At 38.3% G+C, this 16,725-nt stretch overlaps 1 protein-coding gene across 13 annotated transcripts in view; it reads left to right on the top strand.

The window, feature by feature from the left end:
* pde4dip (phosphodiesterase 4D interacting protein) overlaps window positions 1–16,725 on the top strand; it is a 68,280-nt gene that overhangs the window by 22,405 nt on the left and 29,150 nt on the right. For 6 of the 13 annotated variants that reach the window (XM_079584488.1, XM_079584495.1, XM_079584491.1 and 3 more), the window contains exon 1: window positions 13,595–14,928. In XM_079584488.1, coding sequence (XP_079440614.1) covers window positions 13,726–14,928 — 1,203 coding nt within the window. In that variant the 5' untranslated portion in view covers window positions 13,595–13,725. Of the gene's footprint in view, window positions 1–3,896; window positions 4,248–6,792; window positions 6,870–9,314; window positions 9,439–9,718; window positions 9,883–10,016; window positions 10,174–11,550; window positions 11,605–13,594; window positions 14,929–16,725 lie in introns of those variants that run through there. The other 7 variants (XM_079584493.1, XM_079584492.1, XM_079584487.1 and 4 more) reach the window with 2 other exon arrangements.

Here is a 16,725-nt window from a genome sequence, read left to right as displayed (position 1 = left end):
CCTGTCAGTTTAACAGGGCGCGCTTGACAGGGCATAAGAGCGAGCAGAGAGAGAGAGCCCCGGCCGCGCGCGCGCACTCACCCGAGCGCTGTCTGCTCTCTCTCTCTCTCTCCGGCCGCGCATATTAATCAAAATCAATTAATACGATGGTGTCGGGAAAAAAAAACTCTCCAGTGATGAAACGTTTTCTGTGTTGACAAATCTTGTGCGATATCCTAAACTGCCGAATGCATTGCTTGTTTTTTCTGTTTACATTTCATTGGGAATGCTGCTACGTCAGAGCGGCCAAAGCGTCAACAAGATTCTCCGTACTTTTTGACAAGCGTCCTTGACAGGGCGGCCATAGCTTTTTTGCAGCTCAAGTCGGCGGCGGTGTGAACGTACAGTCAGCCGCCAGCTGCAGACCAACGCACACTGCAGTGCTTCACGAAACTCCCTGCCAACTCCGAGAGGGCAAAAAAAAAAAAAAAAGACTCGGTCTATCGCTGCTTCATCGCCAGGTAGCTTAGGGGTAGGACTATTATTCATTTTGAAAGAAGCACTTTATTTTCATAACTTGTTATTCTTTAAGTTACTGTGTCTGACTGAGAAATATAGATGTTTTTTTGTCTTCACCGGTTGTGTTCTACATGATATTTGTGGTAAACTGCATCTATTTTCAACCATTTTGTATTATGAAGAAGCACTTTTGTTTTGTTCCAACTTATTTTATAGCTAGATACTAATGAGTAGCAATTGAGAACATGTTTTTGATAAAAGGCACTTCCCTGAGAATTGAACTTAATAAATGTGAAAAAGACACTTTAAAGTCTCCGTTTGTCATTCTGTATAGCAAAGCAGATGAGAGTAGGCCTAGATCATGATCAGAAACCCGATTAGAAATCATTATGGATAAAATCGAATCGAATCGTTTTGAATCGAAAATCTTTTTGAATCGAAAATCGATTTTGAATCGAATCGTGGCCTCAAGAATCGGAATCGAATCGAATCGTGAGATGGTAAAAGATTCCCACCCCTAATTTTAATATATTTTAAATGTTATTTATTCCTGTGATGCAAAGCTGAATTTTCAGCATGTCTTCAGTGTCACATGATCCTTCGGAAATCATTCTAATATGCTGATTTCATAATAAAAATGATTCTTAGCAATGTTGAAAATAGTTGTGCTGCTTAATATTTTTTGTGAAAACCTTAATACATATGTTTTAGTACATATACAGTACAAAAAGAACATGAGAGATGTGTGTATCATTTGCTGTGTATGTTCGTGTCTTTTGGCACCATTTGTCGCCAACTTGCATCACGTTACATTCATAATAATATTTGTTAGTGAGTATTCCACAAAAACTGCTGCATACTGATAAGACGTGAGAAGTGAAGCAGCAGTTGGGACTCAGGAAGCAAGTATCTCTGACACAGGGCGCCATGGCAACATTAACCGTCTACAGTAAATGCAAATGAGGGAGACACAGAGCTGATCATGAATACATTCCTGCACAGAAACAAGAGCAACCCTGGCTTCAGTATAGATGTGCTTCATTGCAAACTCTGCATTTTATATAGCTGTGCTGTATTTTTAAGAGATTGTAATCATAGTAAGATGAATTTGATTAATAAGGCTTGGATTTGTCTGGAAAATATCACACTAATATTATAGGACCTGCTGACTGAGTTTCTATGTTTGTTGCTCATTGTCTTTATACATAGTTATTATTATGATTAATGACTCCTAGTAATGATTGATATATGCTTTCATTCCTAATTTCTAACCAAAAGTCCATACAGTATCACTTGTACAGTTTGTCATCTAGCATTACTTTTATGGCAGACAAATCCCTTCATTTGAATTTTTTCGGCATGTGTAATCCTTTAAACGACTGTTTCAAAGCCAGTTCCCATTAGCTGGCTCATAATATCAAAGCTCAAGCACTCAATAAGAGTCAGTCAGTCAGTCAGCTGACTGTGAATATAGACTGCATGCGTATGAACCTCAGTACGTACGGCACACAGAAGCTCACTGTCTTTGGCCTCCTTGTTTCAGACCTCTGCCCCGTCTGACAGCGACAGAAAGACAGAGTCCAGACGCCGATGTGTCTCTTTACAAACATGTCAAACCTCCCATTTTCCTCCCACAACGGAAAACCTCCTGTGGACCTGTAGAACTCAAGTTCCCTCGCTGACAGACTGAGCAACGCAATCACCCTCGTGATGGGGGACAGACAGCAAGCGCTAGGGAAATAACCATGAAAGAACAGTATTGCACTTATGTAATCTAGTCTCACTGCCTTTAACAAAGTCTCATGCATTTGATGGCAAGACTGATTCCAGATTGAAAGAAATAGGGGTTTGCTTAAATTAAAAATGCCCGAGGCGACATCTCTACAGTATGTATGAGCCCCTAATGTGTTTTTAGGGGTCTCCAGTTGTCATTCCCAGTTGTCCTATACTTTGAAGTTTAGTCCGCCAAGCTTTTTGTGCATATTCAATTTCTTTTTGCAGCGAAATCAATCATGTTCAATTTCATTACTTACTTAAGCCATCTATTGATTAGTATTATTTTGTGCAACATTTTTTCATCTCACATTTTTTGAAGCTTGAATTGTGAACCCGGTCCCACTTTAGATTTAAATTCAATAGGTTCAATTCTCACTATGAACTAATTACTAACTACGACTTTTGCCTCAATAAACTCGTAATTGCTTATTAATAGTTAGTAAGTTGTTAAGTTTAGGTATTGCGTAGGATAGGGGATGTAGAATAAGATCATGCAGAATAAGGCATTAATATGTAGGCTACTAATAAACAGCCGATATCCTAGTAATATGCATGCTAATAAGCAACTAGTTAATAGTGAGAATTTGACTCTAAACTAAAGTGTTAGCCTAGCAACAGAAAGTAGAAGCTCCCATCAGTGATATTAATAGCATTTATATGCTATTTTTAGGTGTGTGTGTGTGTGTGTGTGTGTGTGTGTGTGTGTGTGTGTGTGTGTGTGTGTGTGTGTGTGTGTGTGTGTTTGTAAGCCTTTGTGAAGTGATTTTATTGGGAAATGGTGAATCTGTCTCCACATAAGTGTTTGGCTTGTTGATGTATATGTTGGTTGTGGATCGAGGAGGCCGACTCGAGTATGAAGGACGGATCCAGTCCAGAATTCCTTAGCGACAGCTGGTACAGGATACCTCCTGAAAATAACCCTGAAAAGTACGGAGTCTTACTAAAGTTCACTTTCTGCACAGTTTAGAGCCATACTGCCCTCCAATGGTTAAACTCTGTGACAAATAAACATACATTAAAGTATTTACATGTAAGTAAATCTTTAAGTGGTTGATTCTAAATACATGTATATATGATAAATTATTTATCTCATAATTTTTTAGTTTGGGGTCTGTAAGATCTTTTCATGTTTTTGAAAGAAATAGTGTAAATCATATTAATTTGTTTTCTTTTAGTGGTAATTATATAATAGTGCTGCATGACCCCAAAAACAAAACACGTCTGTTTACATGTTGAGATAAATGTTTGTGGTGTGCTTGATAGCTGGATATAGTCGACCTGAGTCGGACTGACACCATGCATGCACACAGTCTCACAGTAAAACATTTTGAGTGAGACTTGAGTAACAGGTTTAGTAATAGTAAAAATCAGAGGATGGCGGTTGTAAATTCAGTTGAATCTAGTTGAATCGTCCACTTTTGGAATGAGCAGTCTGTGATTTTTAGCACGTAAGCCTCCTCTCTCTCTCTCTGTCTGTTCTATTGCATTGTATGTATCAGTTAACACACCACGCATGCCCATGATCCTTAAAGTTAATTCCTTATGGTGGCTGTTGAAGTAAAAAAAGATCCTCATAATCACCCCTCCTTCTTTGCATACACCACACATGGTCGAGGGGGGAGGAGGGGGGTTTAGACCCCTTTGAGAAGGAGGACCCTCAGTGTGTCACTTACAGTTCATGTTGATGTTGTTGTCCTAGTTTTAGAAAACCTACTACATTTAAGTTGGCTTGTTTAGATATCTTTACTCGCATTTAACGTGAGCGTGTGATTTAGGCAGTATGGCACAGGTATGAGGGGTCTGAGGACCCCTACGTGAAGGAAGCGATCATGTTTAACGGCTACCGTACTATTTCACAGCACCTCAATGACCTGAAGAAGGAGAACTTCAGCCTGAAGCTTCGCATCTACTTCCTGGAGGAGCGTTTCCAGCAGAAGTTTGAGGACAGTAGCAGTGAGGATGTCCATCGCAGGGTGAGTGTCACTGGGCTACACTTAATGTGTTAAAGTAACCAATTAAATTTAACAAAAAAAAGATCAACCAATTATTAGCCATAAAGGTCCATCATTTGCCTGTCTATTGCCATAAAATGCATATTTTAGCAAATGTTTTGATAATAAGAAAATACTTTACTCCAATTGAACACATGTTGATAATTTGTGACAACAATGTTATGGGATGTTGTCCTGCCGTTAAACATTCAATCATCCCAATTTGACAGCAATTGTGCAATTAAACAATTATGAAATCAAAACAATTCATGAAACGCCCAAAACTGTAACAACAAAATATCAAACCATTTTTTGGCCAACAAATATTGCATGTAATAAAGAGAAAAAAAGTTATACATTTGAAACACACGTCACTGAATCTGTTTGAGGTGACAATAAGCTTTTACATAAGTAAATTCTAGTACTATAGCATTTGTTTTGCTGGCTTGACAAATGCAAAGACCTAAAATAGCCCATAGAGCCGCAGACACCCAACCGTCTATTAAGTCAAACAGTGGACAACAACTGCAGCCTGGATATGTGTCTATTTAAATAAACAGCATTAATATGGACCAGCAGTCTCCTGCACCTGTCACAAACTGACCATCGGCACGGGAAAAACTGGATTCTGGGTAGAGTTGACTGACTGACACTGGTTGGGTTTGGTTTCTAGGGGGAAGTAAAGGTGACACTCTCCAGCAGCTGTTGTCCATGTACTACTATACCAGTCTGGAACACAGAACAAGAAGAGTGTATCACTATGCAGCACTATGTTTAAACATAGTTTTGTTGCATATAAAGTGACATATAAGCCCAAAAGTCTGAAATCACATTAAAAATTAGCGATTAATAAACCAAAGCATTTAGCAACCAGGAGCTTGCCGGGCCAGAGATGCCGATCAACTTACATCAATTCAACTCGATGGACAAAAAATCAAGTGGACAAAAGACTTCAAGTATCTTGGCTCTTACATCGCGTCGAGCGAAGCAGATATCAGAGCACGAAAAGGACAAGCGTGGGGAGCATTCTGGAAAATGAAGGATGTATTTCTATCAAAAACTCTTCCAATCAAACTCAAACTAAACATCTTTGAAGCAGCGTGCATCTCCATCCTCCTGTACGGCTGCGAAAGTTGGATCATCAACCAGAAAATGCAAAACTCACTCAACAGCTTCGCCACCAGTTGTTACAGAATCCTGCTCGGCATTAAGAAAATGGATCGAATAAGTAATCAAGCTGTATACGAAGCAGTCGAAAAGAACCAGCTTATCCTTCAAATCCAACAAAGACAGCTACGCTTCGTCGGCCACTCACTTAGAAGAGACCCAAACGACCAAATTAACAAATATGTGTTATATGCGCCCCACGAGCGGCATGGCAAACGAAGCCGAGGAAAGCCACGCACATTATATCATACATACATCGGCAAACTAATTAACAATGACATGCCACCAACTGCTGACGAGACGCGAAGAGCTGCCAGTAATCGAAACAGAATGGAGAAAACTTGTGACCGACTGCGAACCCGTTTTGTTTGCAGCCGATTGATGATGATGATGATGATGCCAGGTCATATATAGAGGCCCATTATTCCTAAGGTGCATGGTTATACTATTTATGCATAAAGTATTAATATTGTAATGAAAACCACACCATTATGGTATACATGGCCCAACAATCTTGATTTGACCAATTTGATTCATTTTGATTAATTAGATGAACTTGCATTCATGCACAATTGGACTTAAAATAGCATTGCTTAACTGTTCTGGTAACTGATACTCGCAACTGAAGTGTGTGTATGTAAAGCCCAAGGATGCGGTATTAGTGCCAAAACCAGGCTATTTCTGTCTGACCTTTTCAAATGAGCCCGATAAAACAAATATTAGTTCCACTGACCCATATAGGCAGCACAAATCATTAAGAACGACTGATATATGACAGCTGCTCATATATTGCTTTCATTCATCAAACACCATTCAACTGGCGAAGCTCTCTGAGGGTTACAACGGGATGCGTATGTATCATTTCAAAAACATATCGATGCACACACAAGTACTAGCAGGAACTGATCTCTTGCCAGCTACACTGAGTATGTGGTGGTGAGAGTTAAAAAAAAGTCTCTGTTTCTGTGGCCTGGTGCATTGTGGGAAGAGGAAAGTAAAAAGGGGTCAGGTTTGAGTGCTTGTCAGAGAGAGTGAAAGAGCAGGTGGTTGGCGTCTCTTGTTCTATTTTAGGGTGAGACTGCAGCTGCACGTGCAGAGAGCTCACGCAGGCTCTGCAGACTCAGCAGAGAAGACCCATGAATCATTTACAACTTCTTTTTTTTGTATTTTTAATTTAGCATAATGCAGATACATTTATGCAGACAAAAATATGTTGATAGCAAGTTGATAAATAGTGTTGGAAGCATGAATTTCTAATGGACGGTTTATTAAAGTGAATAATACTCTATTACTTGCAAAACTCGGAGACTTGCAAAATGTGATTGCAATGACTTTTTCAAAGACTCCCTTTGTTTTTCAGAACATTGAGCTGAAGGTTGAGGTGGAAAGTTTGAAACAAGATCTCCAGGAAAGACAGGAACAGCTTGACAAGGCCCTGTAAGTATCAAACAACACAAATATATTCTTTATATATTTGCTGTTCACAAATTACAGTTAGGCTACATTCACACAGCAGAATATGCTTGTCAGTCCTGAGTTCTGAATCCAGTTACATTTGCACAGTTCAGTTATAAATTAAAGTATAATTAACTGACTCCCATACATTTTCATACCTCTCATACCTGCACTTTAAGAGCTTATACGAACAGAATAATCTATTGGTTAATGATACAAACACTGACCGTGTGAAAGCTATATAGCTATAAGAAAAAAATATAAAATGAAAATGTGTCATCATAACTGCTTTCTATATTAGGAAGTATTTATTAAGAGTGCAAATAATGAAGCCAAGCATAATCAGGAAAGCAGCTGAGACATAAGTCTGTGTTCTATGAATCTGTCTCCTTCAGTCTGGTAAACCTCTCTCTCACTCATAATGCCGGGCTGCAACTACTATCAGAATAGCTGCTTCTCATAGGCATGTGCGACTTATCTTGCTATACTGCCAAATGCAAAAGGCCAAAGCCTATCGCCAAGTCCATGTCGAACACTTATCTGGTTTAGAGGATAAGACAGAGTGTCATGATACTCTTTGAAACGTGTAGGCCTACTGCAGCACATGGCTGTGACTTTATTTTGCTGATGAAAAGGCTATTTGAGCCCCTTTTTAGACACTTGAATCCCCCCCCCCCCCACACACACACACATTTATTTTACAGCAAAGCTGAATTTTCAACATCATTACTCAGTGTTCAGTGTCACATGATCCTTAAGAAATCATTCAAATATGATGATTTGCTGTTCAATAAACTGTTTTTATTATTATCACTGTTGAAAAAAGTTCTGCTGCTTAATGTTTTTGTAGAAACATCAGGATTCTTTGATGAACAAAGTAAAAAATAATAATTTGTTTGAATTATTTAACAATTGAATCTTTACTGTCACTTTGATCAATTTAATGAAAGAAAATGTCATTCAATTTCTTTAAAAAAAACGTACTGACCCCAAATGTTTGAATTGTACTGTATGCACCTGTCTATAGTGGCAAGGGCTAATTCATTCTCAGTAAAACACACAATGAGCAACTTAGTCCCCACGTAAGTAGGGTTAAGTTTGGTGTTTTATGGCTGAAGCTTTGCTTTTTCTTCTACAGTTGGGTGGAAGTGTGTCAGTAATGTTTAAATTTACAGTAGGATCCATTGGCCTTCAGGGGATCACCTATAAATGAGACCCCCTTCCTTCGTGTTATTCTTCAGCTGACATCATTGTTCCGTTGAAGGGCCAGTTGCTATGTGTCATTTCCATCACACGCTCTGTTCGGTTCTGATGATGTGTTTCCCGGTGACCTGAGTCTGAGTCTAAGCCGTCAAGCAAAAAATCCCCTCATAATTTCTCCTCACTTTTTTCTTCATAGCTTCCCTTAAGCCATCGCTCTGACCCTCAGAACTGACATTCGGTTCACCGAGGACTAAAAAAAATCAGAACTGAATGATTTCACCTCCCGAGCTAAATGACATGTCTTTAGGCTATGATTGCTAACATGTTGTAGTGACTGATCAGGACGATCGCTCAGACCGCTCGTTGCAGTTATGGATGTCCTGGCACGACACAGTTAAAAACCCAGAGGTGCCGTTTGCTCCGGATCAAACAATTACAGCGGGGTCAGTGCCGCAGCCATCATCACGTTCAAAAACAGCTCCGCTGCAATGGAGCAACGGGGTCTGGAAAAGCTGTTGTGAAGTCCTCGAGAGGCTTCTAGAGCGCTGCGCTGAGTGAAAGGCTCTCGCAGACACTCCAGAATACTTAAAATGTCAGAGCAACACCCTTCACACACACAAAGAACTGTTAAAAACATCCCACAGGAGACATGAGCAAAGATTGTTACGACTCACCTTTGTGACTCTCTTCTTTTGCTTTAATTCTCTTTGGGGATTGAAAAATGAAATGAAACTCTTTCACTGAGTCTGAAAGGTATGAATGTGCTCAGGGACAAAGATTAAATAAATCAAACATGACCACTAGCAGTAATTTGATTTTTGAATTTTTTCCACCCCAAAGGACACTAATACATTTTCCCAAAACGTGATTTTTTAAATACATTGTTGTATAATTTATTTTTAGAATTATAAATTATAATTACCTAGAGTTTTAGAATTACACTCATTTGTTTTTATATATATATATCAGTGAAAGAGTCCAATTTAACTGTGCTGTACAATTTAACTGTGCTGTACATATATAAATTAATTTTACCTTTCTTTGTTAATTAGGTTTATTATATATTTTTAGACTCTAACTATCAGACAAATCCACAATGGCACAGGCAGCATTCAGATCAAAAGCGTCCTTTTCCCATTTGTATCTACTGTATAGATTTGTTTTGACCCATTCTTTCCGAACTGTTCACTAAAGCTGTTTTGTTTGTATTGTGTTACTTCACAGAACCACAGCAGAGAGTCTGACCAATCAGAATGAGGTGGAGGTGCAGCGTCGCTGTGAGGAACGCCAGCAGGAGATCGGACACATGCAAGAGATTCTGGAGACCAAGATCCAGCTTCTGCAGGAGGTGCATATTACATTCCCAGTTCCCACACACACAAACATCCACATTTACAGTGCTTAGTATTTAAAACACTTGTGCTGCTTTTGGTTACTTACTCTTGTAAGTGTGTGTTTTTAAAGCAAAGTCTGTATAAGAGACTTTATAAAATCCTGTCTTAACATGTTTCAGCATGCAGAACAAAACTGTCCATTTTATTTTATACTATTTTATTGCATTGCAGTTTTTTGCGTTTTATTTTATTTTATCGCATTGCATTTCATTTTACTGCAATTTTTTCTTTCAGGAGACTCAATTGGCAAGAAGTGAAGCAGAAAAAATGGCTTCTCTGGCTGACTCGGAGACCCGACGCTGTTTGGCCCTAGAAAGGAGGATGATGATGGAAATGCAGGGGGGGAATGAAAGCTTGTCTGCCATGGCACAGCTTGATGAGATGGCTGAGAAGGACAGGTAAACATTACAGCACTGATCATGAATATGACTGAATATACTGAAGTTAATTCAGGGATCGTTTCAAATAATGTTGATTATTCTGATCATCTGTTTCTCAATCTCTTACGCCTTTTCCTCTTTGTTTCACTTAGGTTAATAGCAGAACTGAATGAAAACGTATGCAGGAGAGAGCAAGAAGCATCCGATCTAAGTTCACAGAGGGACGTCCTTACTGCAAAACTAACTGAGCTGGAAGAGCAAGTGCAGAGCCTCAACTTTTCCCTCCAGCAGAAAGAGAAACACACACAGGTATACAATAGGACTCTCATCCATCTCAATGCACACATAGATTTCACGTTGCCCTGATAATCCGTAGCCTGCTTTAATCTGTGTCACCCCTGCTGGAGCATGTCACAGAATAATGCTTTTAGGCATATAGCATACACACTCGAATTTACATGCTCACATAATTGTGTGTTATATGTGATTGTGACATCTGGCTCTACTGTATTCTTCAGTGTGGTTAAGGCAGCTAACTAGGTCACTTTGGCCTCTGGCCCCTATTCAACCCCAAAAGAGAAAGTGGGTTCGGATATCAGATTGTATTTATAAACACATACACACACAGTCATGCCATTGCAAATAGGTCATGGCACTCGCAGGAGTGATTCAATACTTTCTCCCAGATTAGTATATTTACAGTATGGGTATAAATCACATAAACAGGGAGTTTTATATTAACTTCAACTTAGATTCATATGTAAACTGAGACGTATAAAATTGGTATAGCCTGCATGTAGATAAACATGTTTAACATTGTAACAATTAATCAAATTGACTAAAATATGCAAATTGACACAAACGCAAAGGAAATTGTTTAACCCTATAAAGCTTACTGTATCATATTTAATACACACATTTCTAAGACCTTTAAATTATCAACGTGATCAAAGCTTTGCTTTTGTACGCAATCTACTACATGCCTTCTGTCTTTTTTTGTATAATTCGGAATAAACTTTTTTCTGTGAAATATTTTCTGATTTTTATAAAGTAAATGTAAGATTAACTTTTGTATTGTTAGTAATATTTCAATATGGACACTTACTGTCCTAAAGCAACTTAGGTTCACATATTATCCATACATTGTTCTTAAGAAAATTCATGTTTAAATGTATCAAATATGATACATCAGGCTTTTGAGGAATGTTTATTTACACATCTCTCAATCATCATTGTATTTTGATATATAAAAAACTACAGAGCTTTGATAATAAAACTAAGCATTTAAATATCTAATTAACTATTATTATTGGGAGATATAGAGAGATGTGTCACATTTGTATGCATTTTAAGTAGTCTGCTATACTGTTATAAAGATCTTATTGATTTACATTACAAGCTATCAGACTTTCTTCTTACTTGTTGGCCATATGAACAGCAACTGCAACAAATTGCATATTTTGCTCAGTTTGGGCCTCGGAGTCATAAAAGCCTGATGTATAATCAACAAAAAAAATGCAAACTTTTTTTAAAAATTATTATTAAAAATAATATTTCAAATAATCATATGTCGGGCTTTACAGGGTTAAACAGAAATACACAATCAAATGTTTATATTAGTCTTTTAAACTGTGTGCCATGGCTTGTTTTGTAAAGTAGGCTACATGTTTCTTTTTCTTTTTTTAGACCCTCAGAGAAGAACTGGCTCATGGAAAAAGCAGCACAGAGCAGGAGATGCAAGTAAGACTTTTTATTTTATTGTTTTATAAGTCAATCTAATCAATGAATTGGCCCATTTTTAGGGAAATGGCTGTACGTTTACTGAAGAAATAGCATCACCAGTGTGCTGAGAGCGACATCTAGTGTACAGCCATAGCGAGCTGAGACTGCACACGAGCACACACATTTACAACCATTTTAAAAATCGAACAGCATGTTAGTTGTATTTCACAGCACTTGCCATTTGTCATCCAATCCAAACTGTTTTTCTGGTTTATATGTATATATATATATATATATATATATATATATATATATATATATATATATATTGGTATTTTCATGTATTTTACTTTCAGTGTTGCTATTTGCTCTTGTAAATAATTTTTGTCATCCCATAGACAAAAAAAAAAAAAAAGATCCAACTGAGGGGTTAAAGGTATATGCAGTATTCGATTTCTTGTTTAACCTGGGTTTGCAAGGTGACAAGTGATGACATCTATTTTTGAAATCCTAGCACTTTCTTTCCCACAGTTAAACAACGTATTTCAACTTTGAAGTGATTTTTCAAAATATAATTTAGGCCTAAAATATACAATAATTTACATCACACAGAATAATAATGAAAACTCACAGTTAATTTTACTGTCTCACAACAGCTCATTGCCATCACTGTCACTGGTTGACATAAACAATGAGATAATACTACATTTGCCTGATTAGGATAAATAGGTTTTTGATTAAGGCTGTTTTGTGTTTTAGCACTGTTATGGTGTTCTGTCTCCGTTGTCTAAATTCTAGAGACATTTGAATGAAAAATTCACAAAGGGACACCACAAACTGCCAGTATGTGCAAATATACCATAAAACATGACATCATTCAGTTATTTCTAGCTAGAATCAATAGTAAATTATAAGAGATTGATCCATCTATCCTTACAAGGTTGGTGTGTGGTTGTTGATGGCAAATCTGGTTGTTTAAATCTTTGTACATCAATGTAACAAATCATTTGTAAATCAATCAACAAATGACATTCTTCACTGCTGCAATTTACAAGCAGTGCTAAAATGCAGTAATTATTTTGACCCATTAACTGCACATTTATTATAAAAACAACCATTCACACAAATTCAGGATTGTAACGAGGAATATATAGACCAGTGGTGTAGATAGATACTATAAAACCAGGGCGTATGAAAATCAAAATCATTTTCCCAGTCGTACCTCCTTTCGAAAATGGAAATCAGTATGTAAAGTAGTGTCAGCGTTTTCTTGGCTTGTTCCCTTTGTTTGGCCGGTAGCACTGCATATACCGAGGGGTGATCAGAGAATTTACAAAAACACAGTTGACACGCAATGAACAATAAAACGACGATTTAGATAGTAGCTGTAATCTAATCTCGTATTTGGAAGTCAACAGCTGTTGCTACGTTTTAAAGAGATAGCATATATTGTAGAAACGCATATTTGCGACCCCCCCACTTTTTGTCCAGAAAATGGTACGCGCCATTTTCCCTGCCTCACTCTTTGCCACATCGTTTGCTGCTTCACTGCCTGTACATTCATTGATACCCGGTTATACACAGAATATTGGCAAATATTCTGGGATAGAATATGATATTATTTCCGTTTACAAATCGTGTACTGATGGTTATATGAAAATGACTCGTGTTTTAAACCGGAGTCGGGCGGTGGGATTTAAATGATGTCCTGTCATGTCGGCGTCTTCACAGAGAGCGAATGAAACATTATCTGGACCGCGCGAGTGAAGGACAAAACACGCATCTTTATTTCCATTGACGAGGACAAGCATCTGGACATTGAAATCAAAATCGAGATTTATTTCCAGCGATATATATTTAAATATCAATCTCAAGGACATAAATAAGGACATAAAATACTACAACTTTAAGATATGGATTGACTGGGATAAATGAAAGTCGTCATCTAATCTATGATAAACAACCTGACGTGAAGTTATGATAGTTTCCAATTAATATACATATATAACGTCTTATTTTCAATTGATGGGAACTGAAGAAGAATAGAAATATAAGATCTTTATATGTCATGACATCTTCACTTTCGCTCTTGGTATAGTCTTGGCACAAATACCTAGATTATTATTAAATTGAAGATTTATGATGTTGGACTCAAAGATGAAGGACTTGTGTCGCATCTGTGCAAGGGAGCTGTGTGGTAACCAACGCCGATGGATCTTCCACCCAACTGCCAAGCTGAGTCTGCAGGTGCTGCTGTCCTATGCGTTGGGCAAGGAGATGACCCGAGACGGCCGGGGAGAGTTCGCCTGCAGCAAGTGTACCTTCATGCTGGACCGAATGTATCGCTTCGACACTGTAATCGCCAGGGTGGAGGCGTTGTCAGTCGAACGGATGCAGAAGCTCTTGTTGGAGAAAGACAGGCTCAGACAGTGCATCGGCGGACTGTACCGCAAAAACAATGCTGATGATTTTGGAGTGGATGATGGTGCTTTGGACTCTCCTGTAGTGGACTTTTCCAAGTTGACTGAAGTTGAATACAGTGCTCTACTGCAGGAAGATCTGACATACTCTGTCTATGAGTCATGGGCTGAGCAAGGCGCTCAAGAGCAGGTTCAAGACCACCAATGCCCTCACCATCAGTGCCACGCGGCAGCGGATGCCAGTCCGTGTCCCCGACCCAGGAAGTGCAAAGGATGCGCTGCGTTGCGAGTGGCAGATTCAGATTATGAGGCTGTCTGCAAGGTTCCCAGGAAAGTGGGTCGGAGCACTTCCTGTGGACCCTCCACACGCTACTCCGGTAGTGTTCAGGACAACGCTGAGGAGACCAGCCCATCCGCACCTCCACCAGAACCCGAACCGGTCGAGAACAACCAAACTTGCTGCCCCAGTGATCAAGAGCCCTTCTGCATAAGTCCTGGCTCTTCTGTGGAGTCTTTGGACACTGCTGTAGATCTCACCCAAGAGTCTAATTCAAAAGTCCACCCTAACACCATGCAGGGAGAGTCTGAAGAGGAACAATCTACAATCAGGAGGCCCGAGTCCAGGCCTGGTTCTGTGTGCGGACTTGATATTGCCCTCAGCCTGCTTAAAAGCTTTGAATATCATCCTCTCCAGAGTCACAGAGGTAGTCGGATTCCTGTGCTCCTCAAACCTAACGCTACAGCTATGGAGAGTCCTTACCCTCTGCTCCAGGTGACTCCCACTGGGATGGAGTGTCCCCTTTCCCCCCATCTTCCAGATGCTACTTCTAGCATCCAGCAGGAGCTTCAGCTTGAGTTGGCAGAAATGGAAGACCTGTGGTTGGATGATTACATTCAGTGCAAGCCATCAGGGCTTGAAAAGGTACATAAGAAGAATCAGAAAGAAAAAAAATCAGAATGAAGAAAAGGAGGAAATAATGAGGGTTGTTTGGAAATAATCTTCTTTGGACTGTCCGTTTGTACAAAGTAGGCCTATATTAAGAAAGAGGAAAGATGAATTTATAACTAGACGAGTTGATCAAGGACTCCCTCAGGCTTTTTTGTTCCCGGAGCTCTCTGATTGCTTTTGATTACTAGGTTACCCATCATCTTCTTAGCAACTCTTTCATAGCAACTGTTGTTGTGAGCAACAGGCTATTCCAAAAGGATTGCTATATTCTTGCTCTTCTAATGAATGCATATTGGCTGTTAAAATGTTGAAAAGTTTGGGGTCACTAAAAAAAAAAAAAAAAAAAATTAATACTTTTATTCAGCAAGAATACATGAAATTGATAAAAAGTGACAGTAAAGACATTTATGTTACAATCTTGAAAAAAAATGACCACGGTTTCTATAAAATATTAAGCAGCACAGCTGTTTTCAGCATTGATCATAATAAATGTTTTTTTGAGCATCAAATCAGCATATTAGAATGAAGATCATGTGACACTGAAGACTGGAGTAATGATGCTGAAAATTCAGCTTTGCGTCACAGGAATAAATTACATTTTAAAATATATTAACAATAGAACAAAGTTATTTTAAATTGTAATAATATTTCAAAATTTTTACTGTATTTTTGATCAAATAAATGCAGGCTTGGTGAGCATAAGAGACTTCTTTTTAATAACATTAAGAAATCTTACCGACCTACATTTTTGAACGATAGAGTGTATATATCTTAAAAAACACCATTAACGGAATAGTTCACTTTGAAATGAAAATTCTGTCATCTTCTACTCACCCTCAAGTTGTTTTAAACCTGTATTGAACACAAAGGAAGATATTTTGAAGAGTGTCGTTAACAAGACATTTGATGGGACCCCATGGACTTCCATAGTAGGAAAAAAAATACTATGGAAGTCAATGGGGTATATCAACTTTGTTTGCAGACATTCTTCAAAATATCTTCTTTTGTGTTCAGCAGAAGAAAGAAACTCAAACAGGTTTGAAACAACTTGAGGGTGAGTAAATTATGACAGAATTTTTTATTTTGAAGTGAACTAATCCTTTAAGTATATATGATCCTTTTAGCAATATAATTGTATGTAATGTTTAATCTAACCTCTCAAAAGGTAAACCCTGATAGGTTAGTGACAGATAAAGCAACGGGCAGTGTGAGTAATCTGATCTTCAGTGTTGTGTTCACAGCCTGCACTATTGTACTACGCACAGCCATTTGTAATCACTGTATGTTACTGTAGACAGGGCTGGATCAGAAACATTATCCTCCAGTCACTGGTGCTACCTCTATTGTGCTAGACAAACTTTTATTTTTGTGCACAGTCAAGTCTATTTATTATAGAGACTCATTTTTATTATTTTTTATTATAAGATGATATGATAGATGATGAAGAAATGATGCTAAGTGAAAATTAAAAACAAGGAAGTGGACGGCATGCCGCCATGGAAAAGTAGGACATCCTGAGGAAGTTGTTGAGTGAGGCTATGGTCATAACTGTTTGTTCTGCAACACGCCTGTCCTCTCACTCACATCAATACAGTTTTCAAGCATGCTCATTTAGTAATTGCAGACTTTATATTATGCAAGGTGTTTATTGAAAGGAAAGACACGAGTATTTTTAACTTCCATAACGTGAATAATCAGTTTGATTTGGATTGATTCATGTTAATATTCCCTAGCCAGTTGATTGGTTACATCAGCAGAAAAGAACATTTC

Source organism: Phoxinus phoxinus, assembly GCF_949152265.1.
Source record: "Phoxinus phoxinus genome assembly, chromosome: 16".
Lineage (NCBI taxonomy): Eukaryota > Metazoa > Chordata > Actinopteri > Cypriniformes > Leuciscidae > Phoxinus > Phoxinus phoxinus.
The sequence above is the reverse complement of the archived record's forward strand: the minus strand, read 5'-3'. Positions and strand labels throughout refer to the sequence as shown.